At 38.6% G+C, this 21015-nt stretch overlaps 3 protein-coding genes across 4 annotated transcripts; 1 reads left to right on the plus strand and 2 right to left on the minus strand.

The window, feature by feature from the left end:
• The first annotated feature begins 241 nt into the window (after window positions 1–241).
• On the plus strand, window positions 242–6736 carry slc35a1 (solute carrier family 35 member A1). Its single transcript, XM_030405822.1, has 8 exons — window positions 242–477; window positions 756–936; window positions 1876–2035; window positions 2748–2900; window positions 3055–3121; window positions 3786–3962; window positions 4038–4172; window positions 5889–6736. Exons 1-8 carry the CDS (start codon window positions 468–470, stop codon window positions 6020–6022), a joined length of 1017 nt encoding a protein of 338 aa, XP_030261682.1. The 5' UTR covers window positions 242–467; the 3' UTR covers window positions 6023–6736.
• A 379-nt stretch (window positions 6737–7115) lies between these two features.
• On the minus strand, window positions 7116–15664 carry rars2 (arginyl-tRNA synthetase 2, mitochondrial). 2 transcript variants are annotated; one of them, XM_030405820.1, is made up of 19 exons: window positions 15269–15664; window positions 14998–15071; window positions 14786–14888; window positions 14574–14657; window positions 14387–14484; window positions 14244–14299; window positions 12950–13033; window positions 12771–12847; window positions 12356–12514; window positions 12151–12257; window positions 11812–11907; window positions 11643–11703; window positions 10129–10205; window positions 9206–9330; window positions 8860–8927; window positions 8552–8757; window positions 8351–8425; window positions 8149–8212; window positions 7116–7308 (listed from the first exon to the last, which is right to left on the minus strand). In XM_030405820.1, exons 1-19 carry the CDS (start codon window positions 15302–15304, stop codon window positions 7222–7224), a joined length of 1737 nt encoding a protein of 578 aa, XP_030261680.1. In that variant the 5' UTR covers window positions 15305–15664; the 3' UTR covers window positions 7116–7221. The 2 variants fall into 2 exon arrangements, with proteins under 2 accessions (XP_030261680.1, XP_030261681.1); XM_030405821.1 differs by having other exon boundaries at window positions 14786–14884; window positions 15269–15663.
• Window positions 15665–16610: 946 nt separating this feature from the next.
• akirin2 (akirin 2) lies at window positions 16611–20112 on the minus strand. Its single transcript, XM_030406268.1, has 5 exons — window positions 19567–20112; window positions 18936–19070; window positions 18397–18546; window positions 18232–18303; window positions 16611–17113 (listed from the first exon to the last, which is right to left on the minus strand). The coding sequence occupies exons 1-5, from the start codon at window positions 19736–19738 to the stop codon at window positions 17103–17105; spliced, it is 540 nt and encodes a 179-aa protein (XP_030262128.1). The 5' UTR covers window positions 19739–20112; the 3' UTR covers window positions 16611–17102.
• Between the last annotated feature and the right edge of the window lie 903 nt (window positions 20113–21015).

The following is a 21015-nucleotide window of genomic DNA, read 5'->3' on the forward strand; positions in this document are numbered from 1 at the left end:
CTTTTATCTCATTATTTTGACTTATTAATTATTTCTTAATTAATTGTAATTTATCTCACAACTCTTTTTATCTCACTTTTTTCTCTTTCAGCTCATGATTTTAATTTTTTATGTAACAATTTTGACTAACTATCTTATAATACTGATTTACCAAGGGAGCGTTGTTTCATAAAAAGAAGTTTTGGCTTCTACAGCGCGATGAATGACATGTAACAAACCGGCAGGCGGTACAGATAACAAGCGCACCCTTCGTAAAGTCGTGTCGCGCTGCATTCTGGGAAATGCAGGTAGTCACTCATCACTGTGCCAAACAGGAAAATCTGAAACACATTCGTTTCGCAAATGATGTGTTGGTGGGGCAACGTTCTCCATTTTACACTGAACATATCGACTAGTATTATAGGCATGTAACCTGAGCAGGACTGTTTACACCGCTGCCACGGGGACGGACACAAACCGGAGCAACGATGGCCGTCGGTGAGTTTAACCAGTGAATACAAGCTAGCATCATAGGCTATTCTTAGCTAGCATTCGGAGACGCTGTTAGAAGACCATTGGGAACGTTATGTTACCGAGCAGAAGTCATAAAAGAGCGACATTTAACAGATGTCATTTTCAACTACCAGAGTGACTTGTTGTGTCTGTTAAATAACTAATAAAGTGTCTAATTTATAGTCGAACGTTGTAGTTAACATGTATGTCGGGGACCGTTATCTCCTTTAAGTTTATACTGTCACTACATGTTGTCTCCACAGAAAATGTGAGCGTGGTCTTCAAACTGTACTGCCTGACGGTGATGACCCTGGTGGCGGCTACATACACAGTGGCACTACGATACACAAGGACCATATCATCAGGAGACCTGTACTTCTCCACGACTGCAGTGTGCATCACTGAGGTCATTAAGTTAATACTCAGTCTGGGGATGCTGACAAAGTAAGTGTCTATCACTGCTGTTTTTTGTACTCGAACCTTTACTTCACATGTAAAGTCCAATGATTAAGCTTCCTCTCATTGCTAGTTTTGTCTGACTGCCCCAAAAATACACCCAGAGACATTCATTTTACTATTGCATAAAACATAGGCAAGCGCCAAATATTATTGGCCTCTCATAGATGTTTATGTGCTGATATGAAAACTTCTCATTTAGAGGGATTGTAATATAGAAAAAAAGATGCTTGGGGTCATTTATAATGACTCAATTATCAGTGAGTTGTACTGTTGCAGCTCACTGATGTCATTTTGGACAGTGACCTACCACAGAGGTGATTTTGGGATATCGGTACAAAAAAATTGTGTATATCGGCTGACATATATTCATATTTTTACTTCCTAATATCAGTATCAGCATCTGCCCCAAAATTAAAGTATTGGTACAACTCAAGTGCACTTAAAAGTGCTTAACAGGGCACTAAAGCTAAGAGTAAGGCAGAAAATAATGGTATTGTGATTAAAAACTGCAAAAAGTATTTTACAGTGGGAGTTATATAACATTTAAATTGATAGAACGATGATGCTCATGATGATGAATGTTAATAAATGATAAGATGCATATAAGACAACCAAAAGGCAGAAAAGGAAATTAAATAATGTCTTAAAAAACAAGAAACATCCAATCAAAATCCAGGCAGAAGTGGTAAGTTTGAGATACAAACATATTCAGCTGCTTTACATTATTTGGAGACATTGTGCCAGTTTAAAATCTAAAGAAGGCATTAGTAGATTCAGAGGACCTTTACCTTCCTTCCTTGTCATTCATCCTTTGCAAGGTACTGTTGTTATCAGTCTTAACCACATGTAGAGAGGAAAGCATATCTGAGTCATCTAAAATACCTGCTCTTCTTCTACTGTCTGTATTTATGTCTCCTCTCCCAGAGAAACAGGAAGTCTCTCCAGACTGAAGAATGCCTTAGTTGAACATGTATTCTGCAGCCCGAAAGAGCTGCTGAAGCTGAGTGTGCCCTCGGTGGTGTACGCTGTTCAGAATAACATGGCCTTTCTTGCCTTAAGTAACCTCGATGCAGCGGTCTATCAGGTATAAACGCAGTCTGGATTTTGGAGTGTTTAGTGTGCATGTTTAACACAAAGGCTGGTTGTAGATCATTGGTGAATTAGTGACACAAATGAATACTACAACAGCAATTAAGAAATTCACAGATTGGTCTCGGTCTTGGTTTCAGAGCAATCACTTTGTCTCTGAGGTGTCAAAAATTTAGAAAAATTACATTACACATTCCAAGATCCCAAGGTTAGGACTTTTGTTGTCTTGATTTTCTTGACAATCAATTTTTTTCTATATCTAAGGGTTATTCCAAGAAGATTCCAAGAAGACCCCAAATCCTCTCACATTCTCCTCATTTGAGGAGTTGGAACCAGAGAACCTTGGGATTTTTTGCTTGTTATATCACTCCAATAATTGATAAATTATATGTTTTGTTATGTATTGATGTTCAGCACCAGTACATGCTAATTTGTGGACACAAACTTGTAGCTCACTTTGGCCTTTGGTTTAGCAGTAGAATGCTAACATTATAGCACATCTTCTCCTCTAAACTTCAAAGGAAGGAGTGTTGACTCCATTCATGTGCCCAGTGTTAGTCAGCAGTGGTTATTCTCATCAGTTCCCATAATATCTGCAGTGTGTGTGTGTGAAGCAGAAACGGAACTCTCAGTTCACCCACTGATTATAAATAGGTACAAAAACAGTCAATAGATGTAAGACCTGTCTTGTGTTTTTTTCTGTGCAGGTGACCTATCAGCTGAAGATCCCGTGCACGGCCTTGTGCACGGTCCTCATGCTGAACCGCTCTCTGAGCCGGCTGCAGTGGTTTTCTGTCTTTATGCTCTGTGGGGGCGTGACACTCGTCCAATGGAAGCCTGCAGAGGCCACTAAAGTTCAGGTGGGGGTGGCACAAGTTAAAATTTAAATGATGGCTCAGTGAGTGTTAATCCGCGCACTGTGACTCACTCTATCATGGATTCTGCTGTTTATTACCTGTATCTCCTCAAGGTGCAAGCGCTGTTAAACATGTATCTTGTTTTTTCTTATTTTAGATTGAGCAAAATCCTTTTGTTGGATTCATGGCCATCGCTATTGCAGTTATTTGCTCAGGATTTGCAGGTAAAAAAAAAAAAACAGCTTAAGGAAGAAACACAAAGTTACAACACAAAATACAAATGCTTTCAGTATCTAAACAAACACTGTGCCAAAGCATGTACCAGCCAAGTAAACACATGATGCCCTCAAAAATAACACTAACTGATGTCTTTTCTTATCACAAGTTGCTTAAAGGATATTATTGTATTTGTGTTTGTATTGTTGTGGAATCAGATCTGTCATCTTGTTTTATGTTATTTGAAATGACATCCATTCAGTATTTGCATTTATTTGCAACTAACCATGCTTGTATTTATTTATTTATTTTTTCAAGCTGTTATCTTGAGATCACAAGTTTATTATTACGTTATCTTGTGTAAACAGGATAATCAATCCGCTATCATGAGAACACAAAAAGTGTAGGTGACGTATGTGTAACTGTAGTGTTTATGACGGTGATCTCAAAGATCGAAAAAGCCAAAGATCAGATGTGATCAAATTATCCTGTCATCTCGAGAAACAAGAAAAGTCCCCTTCTTGTGATGAATTATCTTTTGGATCTGGATAAATATGCCTTTTGTTTTGTCGAGTTAACAAGTTTTGGTAGAATCAACTTGTGATCGCAATTGCAAGCATGGCCCTTCTTGGCTCCCATTCCTAACATGTTTGTGTCTACTCTCTGATTAAGGTGTGTACTTTGAGAAGGTGTTGAAGAGTTCAGACACGTCTCTCTGGGTGAGAAACATCCAGATGTACCTTTCCGGTATCGTGGTCACCCTCATCGGGGTGTACGTGAACGATGGCGACAAGGTTCTGGAGAAAGGCTTTTTCTTTGGTTACACACCCTGGGTGTGCTTTGTAGTATGTAAGTACATCTAAACACAACATGTAAAATAAACTCTAGCAGTATATTAGCTGACTTTCCCCTTTGCGTTCCCAGTCTTGGCCAGTGTGGGCGGTCTGTACACGTCAGTGGTGGTGAAGTACACAGACAACATCATGAAGGGATTCTCCGCCGCAGCTGCCATCGTGCTCTCGACTGTAGCGTCTGTCCTCTTGTTTGGACTTCAGATAAGTATGTTAGCATTTCATACCTTCACTGTATGATCAATGATGTGTGCCTGTGTTTGTGGCATTGGGGTTCATGAATTGTAAGTTTACACATTTTTACAGTAGAGTGTATACCTCTGCCAAGGCCCAACAGTCCTCTTCAATACAGTCAAGCCTGATCAAATATCAAACTCGGAGCCCTAATTAAAGCTCACCAGATCTGGGATCAGATTGTACTGGCTCATAGATACCAGCCACCTAAATATGCCATATTGAACCTTACAGACAATGAGGAATAGTAAGCCCGAGAACATAAAGTTTTCTGCTGTAACAAATGTCAGGTCATCAGGACCAAATTAGCTGCTCTCTGTCACAAGATAGAGGAGACGAGCACACATTTGAGTGACCTGAGATGGCAACTTGTACTTCATGTTACTGTGTGGAGTAAATCCAGGGTGGATGAAAGGCTACTGTTACATTTAGGGTCAACTGGTAATGAAATGGTCTTAATTTAATACCGATGCTCAGTGTGACCTACATAAGCAAACGAGACCATCAGCTGAAAGATTAACTAATTCTGTTAGTTTTGCTTTACTATTACCAACAAGTCTGCACGCAGATTAGAAGCACCTTTGTTTGTTTATACTTGTCATAGAGAAAAAATTAAAACCCTGCTCAAATGATACAACTTAATAAAATAATTCCAGGTGAAACACACTATGGTGCACACTATTCAACAAATGAGGAGGATAGAGTTTACAGTAATAAAACAGAAATATAACTTAATTGTCCAGCCGCGGTCAGAAAATCACCTTTGGTCTCACCGGATACAATAAAAACACCTCATCACATCATACACTCTTGTACAACTATTAACACAGCATACGCACAGTGTACAGCACACATTCAACACACACATGACATTTATTGCATTTGGAACAAAAGATAAAGATGTTTTGCTTGTAATTGGCACTCTGCATTGTCTTCATGAGGGGAGCAACTCAGACTCTGTACAGATGGAATGTTTAGTGTTAAAAGCAAACATACTAAAGATAACACTTCCCTATTAACGGCTGTACAGGAAAGGTCATCCAGTGACATTTGTTGGCAGACTACTTTCTTTCCTGCTGTTTCGACAATCCTGATATTTTGCATATCATTTTGTTTTTTTCTGGAGGACTTCCAAGGAAAAGATGAAAGATTCAAAGCAGGACATGTACGTGAGAACAAATTACATACCTGTATGTAATTTGTTCTCACGTACATGTCCTGCTTTGAATCTTTCAAAGCATATTCAACAAGAATTACCTCCTCCCAGTTGAATGCCTTCGGGCACCAGTAACATAATGGTCATAATTTATTTTTGCAGAATATTATGATGTTGCCTTGAAGTTGACCTTTGACGTATTGGATATGAAATGTCATAACTTCCTTATTTTATCCTATGAGATGTGTGTGTATAATTTTGTCAGAATTATCAGATGAAGTGTTGAGCAATGGCTTAAAATGTGTTGATGATGCTGCAGTTGATAGTGACCCTTGATCACCACAATATAGTCAGTTTTCACATTTGTGCCAAATTCAAAGAAATTCCCTCAAAGCTTTTATGAAACATTGTGTTCACAAGAATTGGGTGGACAGACAACCAAAAACACCTGCATGGAGACATAAAAAAAAAAGAATGGAGCAATATTTTAATTTTTTAAGTGTCTCGTTTTGGTCTTTTTTCCCTCTTGTGCAGCGATCTCCTTTGCATCTGGAGCCCTCCTGGTGTGTGTTTCCATCTACCTATACGGACTTCCAAAACAGGACACATCCAAGCTGAGCCGGCAGGACACAGACAAGGAGTCCAAACAGAAACTGATCACTGTGTGAGTCACTGACCTGCAGCAGAGGAGTCTCTCTCTCTCTCACTGGTGGACCAGGTCACCTTTAAGAAGGACCTCAGAGAGCTCCTGAACCAGGGAGATCACGGAGCCGAACAACAGTCTTGTTTCCAGTTTAAAGTAGGTCTGCTCCCTCGATCCAGCCCACTTCAGACCACATGGGACTGGTGACAGTACTATGAATTTCCAGATAATCTGAAAAATAGCCTAATATTGGCAGGTTTGAGCAATCTTTCAGTTGATATTTAAAAAAAGTAAAAATCACATTTCACCCTTAAAGATAGCTGCTTTTTACTTTTGTAAATAATCTGAAGCAATCGGTGAAGTTTTTAATTTCATCTTCAGCCATGCTGGAGAGATAAGTGGTGACAAGACAGTGTTACTTTTTATTTTAAAGCCTCCATATATCTGTTAAAGGGGGTGAATTAATATCACAGCTCCTTATCATGGAGTATTTTCTTTCAATCAGTAATAAGTCTGTTTTACACTGTGCAATGTTAGTGTCTTATGTCCATATCACATAGTTCTGATTCTGAATGTGTCCGACTCGCAGGAGAACATACTTGAAAGCAGAATGACGACAGATTGCATGTACGATCATACGTTTATAAATATCATCTCTTCAGTGTCTTGTAATCTTTTGTATCACCTGTCGCCTTCTGTTTTGAAGCATTCATTAAAATTAGATGGAAACGTGATAAAAGTGACTGTTGCTATTTCAGCTCTGAGCATACGCAATCTTACCAATGTACCCTCAATTTATCGTTGGCCCAGTATGTGGAGTCCTCACACATTTTATGTTGTGGGGTGGTTTCTTTTATTACGTTGAGCCTACAAGGGCCTAGAACATTTCTATTAGGAGCAAAGTTCAACAGCTTCAGAATCAATGCTAATCATTGACATCCAGTCAACTCAACCCCATTTCTGTCTGTGAGGAAAAGTTTAATTACACCACTTTTTTTTTAATTTTCATATATAATTTTTTTTAGTATCTATGAGCTTATATACAAAATATTTTGTTTTCTTCCCACTGAAAAATACTCACAGTAGTATAGTAGCAAACGTTCAAATAAGGAAGATGATTTTATTCTGAAAATATAAATTATAATTATTTATTTACATTACAATTTAACAACAGCAGTGAAATAACACAGATAAAGTAATGACAAACTTTGGTCACTTTGAGTTTCACATTTTGTTGACCGGCGTGATGCCCAGGATCCTCATCCCGTTGGCCAGGACTGAGCAGGCGCCGCTGAACAGTCGTAACCTGGCCTGTAGACATTAAGCAAATGAGAAAACACCACATTTTTAGAATTTATATACATATCTAATTTTTTAGAATTTTGTAAACGGTTCATAAGGTGGATTTTATAATGTGTTCTCTGCATTAAGACTCTGAGTTTTATGTGCTATGATGCAGACGTTTGGACAGAATGATTCATCACTTTATATTGAAATCAGGATATTAATTAGTTCAATTTTCTCATTGCAAGAGTAGTAATTTTAATAATATTAATAAAAATGTCCCTAACTGTTCTTGTAGAAATAAGTTTGTTACGCTTACATCAAACTACTGTGTATTCCTGTATATTTAGTGCAAGAGTCTAAATTTTGAAGAAAAGAAATAATCATTTCAGGTGTTTTTTTTTACATTGCGCTGCTGAACGGAACCAACAGCATGATGTATTTTAGCCAACTAAGAAAAATATCTGTTGAGGTGTACACTATATTTTGAAACTTTTTGGTGCTTTGCACTGCCTTCAAACAGCCCTTTTCTCTTTGCACTACATTCCCTCAACCGGACAGCATCCGTACTCCCAACAACCTGCTCCACACTGTATTAAGCAGTTGTCTGACGACAAAGTAAAGCACCAAAAAAAGTTCAAAATATAGTGCAAACTTAAACATATACACACATTTTTTTAGGTGGCTAAAATATGTCTTGCTTTTGGTGCCATTTAGCAGTGCGGTGTTTTGCTTCCTGACGGTGCTACGTGCTGCTTCTCCACACAGGGGGGGAGAGCTGACGGTCATCTACTGCAGGTAAGACACTGACTAGAGATAAGTACTTCAGATGTACTGTTTCCAAGTTTCCAGTGTTTTTCTCTGTACCTGCGCAACATCCCGAGAGCTTCCTTTCACCGGCAGCTCTCTGTGTGCTGAGGCGATCAGGTGGCTGGAAGAGAAAGAACATGAACAGTACACCGTTTTATTGTCACACGTCCAGCAAACAAACTTCATAGCTACAATGATTGTAATAAACTCCAAGCAGCAAAAGTTCCCAACCCCTCAGAACTAACATCCTGCTCCTCACCTCAGCTTCAATAAAAAGTTGACCAGGTGTTTGGGTTGCAGATCCTGAGCCGACTGGTACAGCACCTCGTCATAGCTGCGAACAAACATGGAGCAGATAGTGCAAATATTGTACTGGCAGCTTCTTTTATTGACCCATATTTGACAACATGAAGAGGAATTACGGGATTGCAGGTTTAAAAAAAAAAAACGGTTTGTTTACCGAAGGAGGTGCTGCAGGACGGAGACACTCGTCTGCTCGAGGAGGAGGGATGGATCAAATACAGCTGCTTCTGCACCTTCATTCCTCCGGATTAAACTGCAGAGTCGAGCGTGAGTGTACTGGAGAAAGACTCCCGTGTCTCCCTGAGCCTGCAGCATCCTGTCCCAGTCGAATGTGTAGTCTGACAGCAGGGGACCTTTGAAGTCCTGAAACAAAGTCCTTCTGATCAAATCAAGAAATCAAACAGGTAGTTGTGTATTTGACTGAACATTCAAGCCTACAGGTGAAGTTTGAATGTAAAGTTTCACCTGGACTATCAGTGCACTGATTCCCACTTTCTCTGCTGTGTCCTCTGGGTCATCCATTTCCTTTGTTGCTGTGGAAACCGAGAAAGAGAGAAACTAGACTGCATGTTTGGCTTCTTTTTAAAAAAATGTGCTTTACTGTGAAAACCTAGGTAGTTTATCGATCAACATCCTGGCTAAAATACCCAAAATGATCTGGATATACAGGCATTTGTTCAAACAAAGTTTTGAACACACATAAACGGCGTTCTTAGGTCAGTGAAAACGGACCTTGTGTGTGGAAATTTAAATACTGGGACACATGAAAATATACTTCATGAATAACCGTCTGATGTGTGACAGGCTTTACTTTTTGATTGGCTCATGTTGTGCAGCATCCTTGCCCGAGCTTCGTCCAGGACGTCCTCTAGAAACACCACCTCACCGCTCCGTGTCTTCATGCCCCGCACCAGGCCGAAGGGCACGTGCTGACACCTGGTGGAAAACACGTTTACTGATATATCTTTTACCACAAGTAACTGCAACACGACAAAAATACTGTTACAAAAACGGATGGACTCTAATTTTCTGCTTTACACTTCTACTCCACTACATATATTTGATAACTTCAGTCACCTGTTACTGTGCAGATTACATGATATCAGTGCTTAAGTAGCACATTTTTAAATGAATTTATACTGTGAATCAGATCATAAAAAAAGCTGAATAAACGATCTGATAATCATGTAATGTAAATATCTAAATAATTAGTTTTTACTATAACTTTTATTTATCACCAGAAAATTACCTTTGACATTTAAGACTGTACAATATTTTGTTATACATGTTTTTGTCATATTTTATAGGTTGATTATATGTTTTGAAAGAAAATGTTTATTTTTACAGTGATTATAACAACAGCTATTACTAAACTAACTAAAAGTAATGGAGAAGAAAGTAATTTTCCCTCTGAAAATGCATAAAATGTATACAAAACATATGTAAAATGGATATAAAATACTTGCGTAAATTACTAATACCTCAAAATTATGTTGAAGGAAGCAAGTAAGTGTATTTTGAGACATTTAATGAGACATAACACCGATGTTTCTGAATAAACTAGCAGTCTGTGGTGGGCAGTGTTCTGATCACATTAAGTGCTGCTAAATCCAATTTCCAGTTTTTTTTTACTTGGTTTCAATTAGTGGAATACTGTACTACTCATTGATCGCAGAGCTGTCTATGTTGTGTGTGTGTGTGTGTGCGGTTGTGTTCAGGTGTTTTTTATGCTACCTGTCAGCCCAGGAGTGTCCCATAAGGAGCAGGATCTGGAACAACTGCTGGAAGTGAGTCGCTTGACCTTTATCTGTCTTCAAAACAAACAAACTGATGAATATAACGCAATTAAAAGGCAGGAATATAGTGTGTAAAGGAAATGAGGCGCAGTGTGACAAACATATGGACTAATAGGCTCTACATTCACACAGCAGCAGCAGCCTCATCGCCACAGACATTCAAATCCATGAGTTTCAAACTTTGGTTAAACAAACAAACATCCACACATCCATTTAGCATTTTTGTGTTTGGTACTGTGAACTCTGTTATAATGTTTTGCATATTTGTTTCTGCTTGCCAACAGTGGATAAACACAACATCTGGTACATGATATCCTCGTCATAAAAACATGACTCAAGTTTATCAAGGAAACAGTAGTCCATCTTCTAATCTTTGACTGTGCTGATTATTCAGGTGGGTGCGATCATAGTGGTCAACAGATTAAGGAAAAAAATATGATGAAGTTGATCATTTTGGTCAATTTTATTTGCAAATCGATTTACTTATTTAGATGTGAAGCCTTTATCAGAACATATTGATAATAAATCAAAATAATAAAATTATAATAATAATAATAATAATAAATTATGTTCTCAATCATTTGATCAGTTTTTTCATCTATTAAATGATGAGAAAATGGTGAATACTGGCCATCATATCTTCATATGTTCAAAGATATTCAGTCTCAGGGCTCCAGACGACCACTCTTTTGGTCACACACGTGCCAAAATCTGTCAAGCGCTTGACTCCAGACTAACTTTTTACACTGGTGTGGCTAACTGTCATTTCGGTGCACGGTAAATAATTTAGCACAAAAATAAATTTTAATGAGGGCTGTATGACGTGATGAAGAACATTTGGCCTTTTTTCCCCCCATTGTAGGTTGTGATGTCACACAGTTTCTCCCATTCATGTGCAGTCTTCAAACTCAGATGGTACTTGTTAAAAAATATGTTAATAGGTTACATCTGACCTGCTGAATATCAGGCACACTGGTGCAACCAAAGAAAAGGTTTAGAAGCCCTTAACTAATTTTTGGGCCCATGTGTGACCAACACAGTCGTACCCTGGAGCCCTGAAGTGGTTCTCCTGAGATTAGCCTTTTAAAAATGTTATCTGCACCTTTATCCTTGTTTACAATCATTTACATAATGTGTTGAGAAATTCAATTAAAATGTATTTTTGTGTACACATAAATGAGAAAGTTGTGAACCAATTCAAAAAAGTTAGTCTGGACATCTAATTCACTGTGGCATGAGATCATTTAGAGCCTAGACACAAGTTTACAGGACCAATAACCAGTTGTCAAGCTAATCAGACTGACTCAATTCTAGTATGTGTTCATCAGTTATGAATGCAATGTTTCCCTGTCTCACTCCTTCAGCTCGTGCTGTAGATAAATGTGTCTTGTGTTTGTGAAATTAACGCTACTTCTCCATTCAGGACAGAAATGCGTGCACCAGTTTACTTACCACATAAATCATCTCGTCAAACTGGTATTTTTCTGTGCGGTCGATAGCTGCAGCAAGATCTCTAAAATGCAGAAAATTGAAAATATAGAGATAGAATTGCCATTTTGTTCTGATAACTCAGGCAGGGACAGTACAAGTATTTTAATTGATCATTTGAAATCAGACTGACCTGGTGATGTAGAGAGTTGTACCATCATTGCGGAGCACTGTATAGACTTTGCTCATGTCAGCAGCGGGAGAGAGATCAACTACACCTGTTCCTTTCCTGTAAATACAACAAATTACACAAGCCCATGTGAGAAAATCAGAAAGCAGAAGTGACATGAATAATCTTTGTATTATCAAACTGCTTTTCAAAATAAAGAAATAATAAATCAAAGATGTTCCGCCAATACTTTCAACGTACTAACGCAGGAAATAAACCAGCTGTTAGCGGCTAACCTGCTGGCCTCCAAACACATGTTTACTTGTCATGTCTGTCTCACCGGTCTCTGATTAAAGTACATACTCAGAGGTTTTCAACAGGCCTCGGCTCTGCAGCTGCTGCACCACCTCCTGGGCTTGATCCTGGTGAAAGGACTCCCCCGAGTAAATATCAAAGTGGACTCCTAACCGCTGCAAAGATCATATATTGACAATCAACACTATTTTTTTCATGTTATGTTTCAGATTTGACAGCTAGTGAGGTTGTTGTTCAGTCCAGCTGGTCTCACCTTGTAGACACGTTGATACTCGTCCACTGTGATCTCTCTGAACTGTTGCCATAACGACACAGCCTCGCTCTCACGCTGCTCCAGCTGTTTAAAGAAGTCTCTGGCAGCCTGGTTTATGTCCTCGTTGTGCTCGGCCTCCTTGTTCACTTGAACATAAACCTGCAGGGCAAAAATACCAAACATAGACAAACCGTCATGGCACTTATTAACACGGGGTGTGTACAGCTTTTTAAAAGGGAAATTCAAGCACTTTCAAGGCAGCTGAACCAAAAATGCTGGGACTTTTGAATCGCATCATTTGATCATAATTATTTTAATGCTCGCTGTTACGCCCCCAGAGGACGTATAAACATTTCTACTGTAATTGCCTTGGTGCTTTAATGCCCCTCTGTGTTATCAAAACATGCCATCTCACCTCAAACAAATGCTGTAATGGATTCTGTTTCAGTTTCTCTTGACATCCAAACTGTCCGAATCCAGCTCCCAGCAAACCTGAAATCCAGGAATGAAAAATGGTTTCACTCACAGAACACTATTTGGGTCTTAATGAGCCTGGAGGACACTTTTTGAATAAGACGCGCATTATTTACTCACCAAACTGCATACCCCAGTCTCCGAGGTAGTTCATTCGTATGACTTTGTGTCCCAATGACTGCTTTAGGTTAGCGATGAAGTTACCTGCAGAGATTATGTTTTTAATCCAGCTGGCTGACTTTACCATCAGTTAAAATGTCAGTTCACCATACAGCAGACTGATACAGGATTTTTTGAGGCTGGTACCAGTTTTTATAAAAATCTGATGGTGATTAATCTGCTGATATTAATTATATTTCAATAAACCATAACATAAATGAGCTTTGTTGAGGTTATTATCAAACAATTAAGAAAATCCACAGCTTGGCCTTGGAAACAAATGATTTAACACAGAATGTAACGGTGCCATTTATTACTTTATTGTTGACATATTTTATTGTTCTTATGCCTTCCTTTGTTTTATTTCTTTTACATATCCTATTGTCCTTGGTGTATCTGTTCTGCATATATTGTTTCCTATTCGCTGACTTGGTTTTATCGCAGAGTATTTGTATTTATTTTAATTTGCCTGTTTCAATTTTTTTGTGTTCTCTTGTTGCTTCACTTTATTGTAAAGCACTTTTGGCTACACCACCTGTATGCCATGGGTCAGTAAAAATAAATAATGTTTAATATTAAATTAGTTTATTCAACAATTACAACCAAGAAACCTAGCAGACAGAACATTTATATTTGAAAAGTAAACATACTTTGATTGGTCTGGTGGAAAAATTACAGAATGAATTAGGAGTTTTTGTACTTCAGTTGGTCATTTATCAGCTCACATACATGCAAATAGTGAAGCAGTAAGCCAATATAGCCAATATCCAAGATTATACAACACAGACCACACAACACAAGACTGTATAACGAGTTGTAGTTCTGTAATGCGACTCACAAAAAAAGTATACTCATGTATTGCCTGGCAGACAGCAGCAGGTTGAACAAAATATATTGGCTTAGCTATAGTTTGAAGTGAAGACTCAAATGTATATGAATCAAAACATTTTGTTTTGAGTTTAGAATTAGATTTAGATTCATTTTGCACAATTACAAATATATATACATACAAAATAATATAAAGTGCAGGAAGAGGCAGAAACCTAGAGGCCCTCCAACTAAATAATGTTAAGATAACACAAACTTATAGAAAACACATCATTCACATGCAGAAAACAACATGAATACATAAAACAAATAGTAAACTAATAATCACAAAATATATGCGGTAACAATAACAATGATATTATCAGACTACAAACAGAAAATGTGAGTGGGAGTTACTGAATAAATCAAGTCAACAGCCAAAACTCACCAATAATTGTAGATCTCAAGTGCCCAGCATGGAATTTTTTGGCAATATTTGGAGAGCTGCAACATAAAAAAACAAAACTCCATTAAAAAAAAAAAGAAGACATGTATAGTTAAAGAAGATATATCAGCATCTGTTAAAAATACCTATATTCAACTAATGTTGTCCCTCTCTTCAGAGTATTGAAAAGTTCACTATTCAAACTAAATCGTTCATCGTCCTTTCCAAATGGCTCCAAGATTTTCTAAAAGCAGACATAGGAGAGCAGATTATAATCACAGTACAAGCAGCAGAGACTTCATCTCACCACAGTGGAACAGAAAACTGACAAACCTGGACAAGAAGTTTGCGATTAACTTTAAAGTGGATCGCTCCACGTCCAGCTGATATGTCTTCAAGCACACTGTCCTGCTTCAACTAGAAAACACAAAGTCGTTTTTTTTACCACTCTCTGCTCTTGTATGGCAGAACATGATGTGAACGTGATGTAACAAAATGTCAACATATTAGATCTGTTGTCATTCATCCTCAATGATGAATCTTACCTGAGAGGCCAAGTTTTCTGTCTGCAGCTGGATGTCACCACTGGATGGTAAAATCCCATTGGCTCGTAATGTGTTGATTGACAGTCTAAAGTCAGCAGTCTGCCTGAGTAGAACAAGGTTCAGGGAGCTTTGACAAACTGGGAGGACCAACACAAAAAGAGCACCTGACTCAAACTAACACAAGTAGTAGTGTTAAACAGAAAATACTTAACTGTTTCTTAAAAACTGGAACTGCAGACAGAGCTGGTATGAAGACATCTTCAGGCTGCTGCAGCGTCCTACCCAGCTACACATTAAAATAAACACACAAACAGGGACAAGATTTCGTTAAACACTAGTATGAGGAAGGTTCACAGAGCATCCAAGCTAACCGTTATGTCCCTTACAGTCATCCTACTTGCTGCCACTTGCTCCAGGGTCAAGGCATGCTGCTAAGTTAGCATTAGCATACAGTGTCATTTTCAAGGCTTTTAGCTTCGTTACCTTTGCTGCGATGCTTCTTCTGAAGAAACAAGCCATGTTTCTCGCTAAACGTGAAAACCGAATAGAATAACAGACTTATTTATACCAACGAGCTCCATTTAAATGTATGTTTAATCTGTTCTCATTGACAGCTGCTCTACTTCCTCATTGCCGCACCACTTCCTCTCAGCTTGTCCAATCACAGCCGTCGTTCTCCGACAATGTCACCAACTACGAAAGGTTTGTTCGATTGTATCACCGTAACCAGTCAGGACGCCTGATCTACATAAAAGCATTTTTTAACCTTAAATGTTTGCGTTAACATAAAATGTTCAAAAGTAAAAGTTTGAAAAACATCCTGATTTATTGTTTTAATGAGTAAACAACCCAGGAAAACCGGTTCTTCACGATCGTTAATGCAATTTGATCTAACTTTATGGCGTTTCCTTGACAACAGTCATACTGTTCTAGATTCTGATTGGTGTAAAGAAATACGTACACCGTTTTACATTTTATTACTTTAAAAATATGATATATTTACAATTTGTCAATTTTCCTGATATTGACAAACTTAAAAGGTATTTTTGCAGTTACTTCCAAACAACAAACTAATATGTTCTCATGATTATCATGAAGCAGGCTGAGAGAATACTAATAGTGTGCAAGCAAAAGGTGGCTATGTTAAAATATATAGAAGCTGGTTTCTAACATGTTCTTTTATAGTTTTAATGCCTTTAGTAATAAAGGTGCAATATGTAATAAGTGCCATCCCGTTGGGTTAATACTCAAAACAAATACAGGGCAGCATATCACCCGAAAAAAGTAACTTCTGCTAACAGTAGCTCATTAGCTCAGTTAGCGGTTCTGTATGGGAGCTCAGAGAGTGTTGGCATTTGCACTGCTAGCACAGGAGCTTGGGACCAGACTGGTCCCAGGCTAGAACTGTTATTCACCATTATCATTTTTGGTTAAATGTTTAATAACTTAAAAAATCTTACAGATTGCACTTTCAATAAAGAAAAAAAACTGACTGTGCAGGTGTGTCCAAACTGGCAAATTGGCTTGTATGGTGTATCATTGAGAAAAATGTGGTGTGTTTCACGAGTAATGAAAATCTGTATTTTTCACCACTTGCATGGACATCAAGTCAAGATGGACACCATAGGGATTACAAAACTACAATGCTTGTGTGGCCCCTTCAAAAGATGGCGTTAACCATGGAGACTCAAACCCAGACAAACATTTGTGTAAACACTTTATTCATTTTCTTGAATCAAAGCCCCTTTATACATACAGCAAATAAAACCATGAAATTTTGATACAATGAAAAAAAGTCAAGCAGAAAAATAAAAAAAATACAGTGTATACAAATGTTATAGCAATAACTGCCATGACACTTTAAAATAATGCTGAGAAAATCCAAGATGCCCGTCTTTGGACGTGGCCTTGGTTTGTCCTCTCCTCAATCCCTTTTTCAAAATGTACACATAGAGAAGCTGCACGACTAACGTCCTCTCCATGAAAAAACTAAATTTGACAAAATAAAATCAAAAGGCAGAGTGTATGGTGGCGGTCAGCCTTTTCACGAAGGCATCAGAACAAAGCCAAATAAATATTGACACGGCAGTTAAGAGGCCACTGGTAGAGTCACAGAGAGTCCTTCAACAGGTTGGCAGCAGGAGGCCCTCCTAACTCTGGCAGACACAGCAAACGTGGATGCCACTAACTGATGCCTGAGGCAGTGAGTCCACATAGAGGCGATATGGCACAGCTAGGAGAAAAGTCCAACTAGACCCACTGAGTCCCTGGAATAGTTTGCAGCAAAATGGTATTCCTGGAAATTGGACGCTGACACTCAGGAAACATCTGTGGAGAACAAACACAGCAGAAAGAGCATGAGGACACTTTTATTCTGAACACATTTCAGTTAACATCAGTAGATGGCGTTAGAGCTCATAACTCATTTGTACATTGGGTGGCCCTTTCCCAGTCAGGAGAGAAAAAAACGACCACACAGCTTTCCTCTCTTCTACAGAATCAGAACGCTCACTTCTTTACCGAGTGTCATTCTGATTCCCAAATTAAGATGGAATAGACAGCATCACGCAGTAAAATTGGATCACCTGATTTATTTGGCCAACAGTGACCATTCCTGTCCCTGTGATTATTACATCCAAGTCATTCTTCAAGGTTAACTGCGCCTTTGCTTTGTGTAAATTTTTTTAATATCTTTTCCATTTTAACCCTTCCCCTAACCCTAACCCTTGAATTAATGACTTTTGGAAGCCTGTTCTACTTGCCACCAAAACTACGATTTTCAGTAGCGTTAGCCTGACATACTTTTTTCAAAGTTACCACAGCTTAACGTTGTCCTTTGTTGGACATCTTGGATTCTTGACAGTAAAGAGGGACAAATACAGATTTTATAACTGATTATAAATTAATTGAAATGCTCACCCTGGCGTATGATTTTCATTAACTCTGACCCAACTCAGATACTTGACTTGAGTCGGACAAGCCAGTTGTGAGGCATTATGACAATGACTGGGGACAGTGAAAACTGCATTCTTACAGTTTACTGGAGAAAGAATGTGTTGCATTTGTCAACACTCCTTCATACCACACTACTGCCATTTGTGCAGCTTAACCCCACCCTTCAACAGCAAAGAATAAATGTTAAATACAAATCCCAAGTCCTTGACCAAAGAAGCCAACAGTCCAGCAGCATTGAACAACTTAAATAGATTGTCCACAGGCTTATGAAGACAACCAAGAGATGGAGAAGTTCTTATTTCTCAAGTCACATCACATATGGCCAATAACATATTGATTAATACATGTAAGTTGACATAATGTTCCATAGAGCTCATTTAAATGTCTCCTTTGTAAGCAAATACTGTCTCATTTACAATTTGACAACCCACAGAGGCAAGTCTGAAAGGCACCACGAACCACAAGCGTGTGGTGAAAAGAAATATACTTACAACTCGCAGGCTGCTCTCCGAACCTTCGCATCAGTTGATCATGTGTGAACTTGACGAAGGCGTCATATTGCTCTGTAGAAAGAATAAACACTCATTATGGATTGCTCACTACAAATTGTTCTCTGTACCACTCACATTTTATTTTTATTTTTTTTAAATTCACACCTGCAAGCTTTGTGGTCAGTATCTCGTCATACTCCTCGCGAATCTTGTCCTCTCGCTCTTTCAGTAGTCTTTCACAAATCATCCCGACCTGCCTGAGGGAGAATAAAGGCTGCTCTTTCCTAGTGGGAGATGAGGCACCTGAGGACGTACCTGTTGGGAGAACAACATCACAGTCAATACAGGATATACAATATACTGCAATAATGCCAAGCAGGTACAGCAGCATATTTATGGACAACAAATGTGTATTGTGCAGTAATGCCATCATCGTTCCCTATCCATCTGATGGACACTCCCTGAAGGAGCTTAAGTCCACTTTACTTTTATACAGAGTGAGTTTATGGAAACATGCCACCATGACAAAAGAAAAGCAAAGGATAAGGGGGCTTTCCAGCTCTACTTTTCCATCACTGGGAGTTAACTGTTGGGTCTGATGAGATTGAATGCAGTTTACATTATCCTTTAATTCCTGATCTGAAATGGGTTAAGGCATTTATGAAAACTACCCAATGTTTTCAGTGAGGAAGTGCCACTGGTACCTGGGAGCGCAGATCCACTGTAAATGTTCTGCAGGTCAACAGGACAGGAGCTGTCCGCCTGCTGGAAAGCACTGTCCAGGTGTCGTCGCTTCTGCAGCCGCTTGTACTCCTGTTTGATGTTGTGTAGAATTTGCTCTGGAACACAGAAACAAAGTACATCGTTGCATTAGATCATATTTGAATGTGTACACAATTAACAGCTTGGCAAAACAGTGCAATTAATTGTACTGCTTGCAGCACAACGTCCATCTATTGAATATACAACAAGAACACAACCCTCAGAGAACTCTTTCCTGTAATTCACAGGCTTTGCATCTTCAAACCACTACTTCACATTTCATATTCTTTCATAAAAACTTCCATACAGTCAAGGCCGAATGTACCACTGTGCAATAAAGATACATAGTACATAAGATATAAGGTGTGTTAACAGACAGGCCACATAAATAACACTAACACGTATTTAATTTGGCAAATTGCCTGTGGAGTTTTGTTCAATTCACACGACAGACACCGGTATGCTAATGGCGTAACGTTACATGCTATCACTATCAAGTTCACAATTAGGCCTGTGTAACCACTCTAACCTTGACATTACACGGAACTGTGACATCTGGATTTAGGTTCGTACCTGCTGTGAGTCTGGACGACACTTCCCCGAAAGGTGAGGGCTCCATACGCAAATATTTCTGTGGTGAAGAGACTGGAGACATGATCGGGGCGCACCTCCTTCTTTTAGGCGAAGCCGGGTTCATGAGCGGATCGAAGTCCAGGCTCCTTTTCAGAGTAGCCCCACAAGCCATCACACTGAACTGTGTCTAAAAATTTAAACTAGAGAACCTAAAATCCCCTGTTGTCTTGGTGAGTCGCGGACCTGGGCCCCGGTCTGTGCTACCAATGCTAGTTCACGTTAGCTAGGTCAAACGGCAGCAGCGGTTCCGGTCTTCAGACAAATACGCACTTCTTTTCTCTCTCGTTGCCTTCTGCTGATAAATCTCTTAGAGTTCAGGTCACCGAGTATATCTCCAATAAGTCTGGATGAACGAAGTGAGGGTAAATTCGGTATACAGTCAGATGATTATAGATTTTCCAGCAGTAGTCGTGAGTATTTCCAACAACGGCTCAAGACTAGCTTACTTTATATTTCGATCTGTGGGGTCGGTGGTGAGCATGCGCAGCAGAACGGTCTCATGCTGGTATTTGTAGTTTTATTTCGGATTGCTGCCATTGTCTTTACTAGCTTGAAAAACTACATTTCCCGAATACCTTGAGACGGTGCTTTTTTCAAATTTGATTTGTTTGTTAACAAACCCCCTAAATCACGGAAAAGTTTCATTTTCACCTTAAATGTTAACAAAAAGGTAATAAAAAGGAGTTTATAACGTATTTATCAAAAGAAAATGTTTTTCCAGGTATGTGTTTATTAAACGTTAAGAGAACGCTTTAAATGGATCATTTAAATTGATGTTTTCAAGTTTGAATAAAAAAAATAATTTAAGTTGACTGGACTCAGGCCAGTTTATCTAAAATGCAACTACAAAAAAGATTAAATCTTATATTCGAGGCATTTCCTTATTTCACCACAGAATCAAATACCAAATATGAATCGATGGTCTTTCATTTTGTGTTGAAAAATAATGATGATTAAATCAGTCTAAAAAATTGGTCAACAAATTGCCTGTGGTTCATGTTAAGTATTGATCTAAATAAATTACTTCACAGACATGTACTTGGACTTAGGAAAAGCCTGTGGTAGTAAAACATCCTATCTGGTTTGGAGTGTTTGACCCATGCCTTGCACACACATACCCAAAAATGTCTCTTTCATCACAATACAACGTTCTCAATGATCCCTGTACACACACACACAGACACACACACACATTGAACTGTACGGAAAAGGAAGGGGAATTTTGAGCCACTGGTATTTCAACATTTGTTCTCAGGTGAAATAGCAATATCCATTTTTATACTGGATTACACAAGATTGTAATTTTGTGTCATCATCCTCCAGCGTCAAGCTGGGAAGTCTTGAAATGAAAACTCAGTAATATGTATATGTATGAGTAAACAAGCTGTT

The sequence above is a fragment of the Sparus aurata genome, chromosome 22 (genome assembly GCF_900880675.1).
Source record: "Sparus aurata chromosome 22, fSpaAur1.1, whole genome shotgun sequence".
In the NCBI taxonomy this organism is placed as follows: Eukaryota; Metazoa; Chordata; class Actinopteri; order Spariformes; family Sparidae; genus Sparus; species Sparus aurata.

What these genes read in the sequence shown, in the direction of transcription:
- slc35a1 (XM_030405822.1), top strand. An exon ending in TCGATGCAGCGGTCTATCAG is followed by an intron (nt 2,036 to 2,747) that starts GTATAAACGCAG and finishes TTTTCTGTGCAG; the next exon opens with GTGACCTATCAGCTGAAGAT. An exon ending in CTTGTTTGGACTTCAGATAA is followed by an intron (nt 4,173 to 5,888) that starts GTATGTTAGCAT and finishes CCTCTTGTGCAG; the next exon opens with CGATCTCCTTTGCATCTGGA.
- akirin2 (XM_030406268.1), bottom strand. Translation starts at nt 19,738, where the DNA reads ATGGCTTGTGGGGCTACTCTGAAAAGGAGCCTGGACTTCGATCCGCTC. An exon ending in GTCGTCCAGACTCACAGCAG is followed by an intron (nt 19,071 to 19,566) that starts GTACGAACCTAA and finishes TCTGTGTTCCAG; the next exon opens with AGCAAATTCTACACAACATC. An exon ending in CAGTGGATCTGCGCTCCCAG is followed by an intron (nt 18,547 to 18,935) that starts GTACCAGTGGCA and finishes TTCTCCCAACAG; the next exon opens with GTACGTCCTCAGGTGCCTCA.
- rars2 (XM_030405820.1), bottom strand. Translation starts at nt 15,304, where the DNA reads ATGGCTTGTTTCTTCAGAAGAAGCATCGCAGCAAAG. An exon ending in CATTACAGCATTTGTTTGAG is followed by an intron (nt 12,515 to 12,770) that starts GTGAGATGGCAT and finishes TTTGCCCTGCAG; the next exon opens with GTTTATGTTCAAGTGAACAA. An exon ending in GCTCTCGGGATGTTGCGCAG is followed by an intron (nt 7,309 to 8,148) that starts GTACAGAGAAAA and finishes TAATGTCTACAG; the next exon opens with GCCAGGTTACGACTGTTCAG.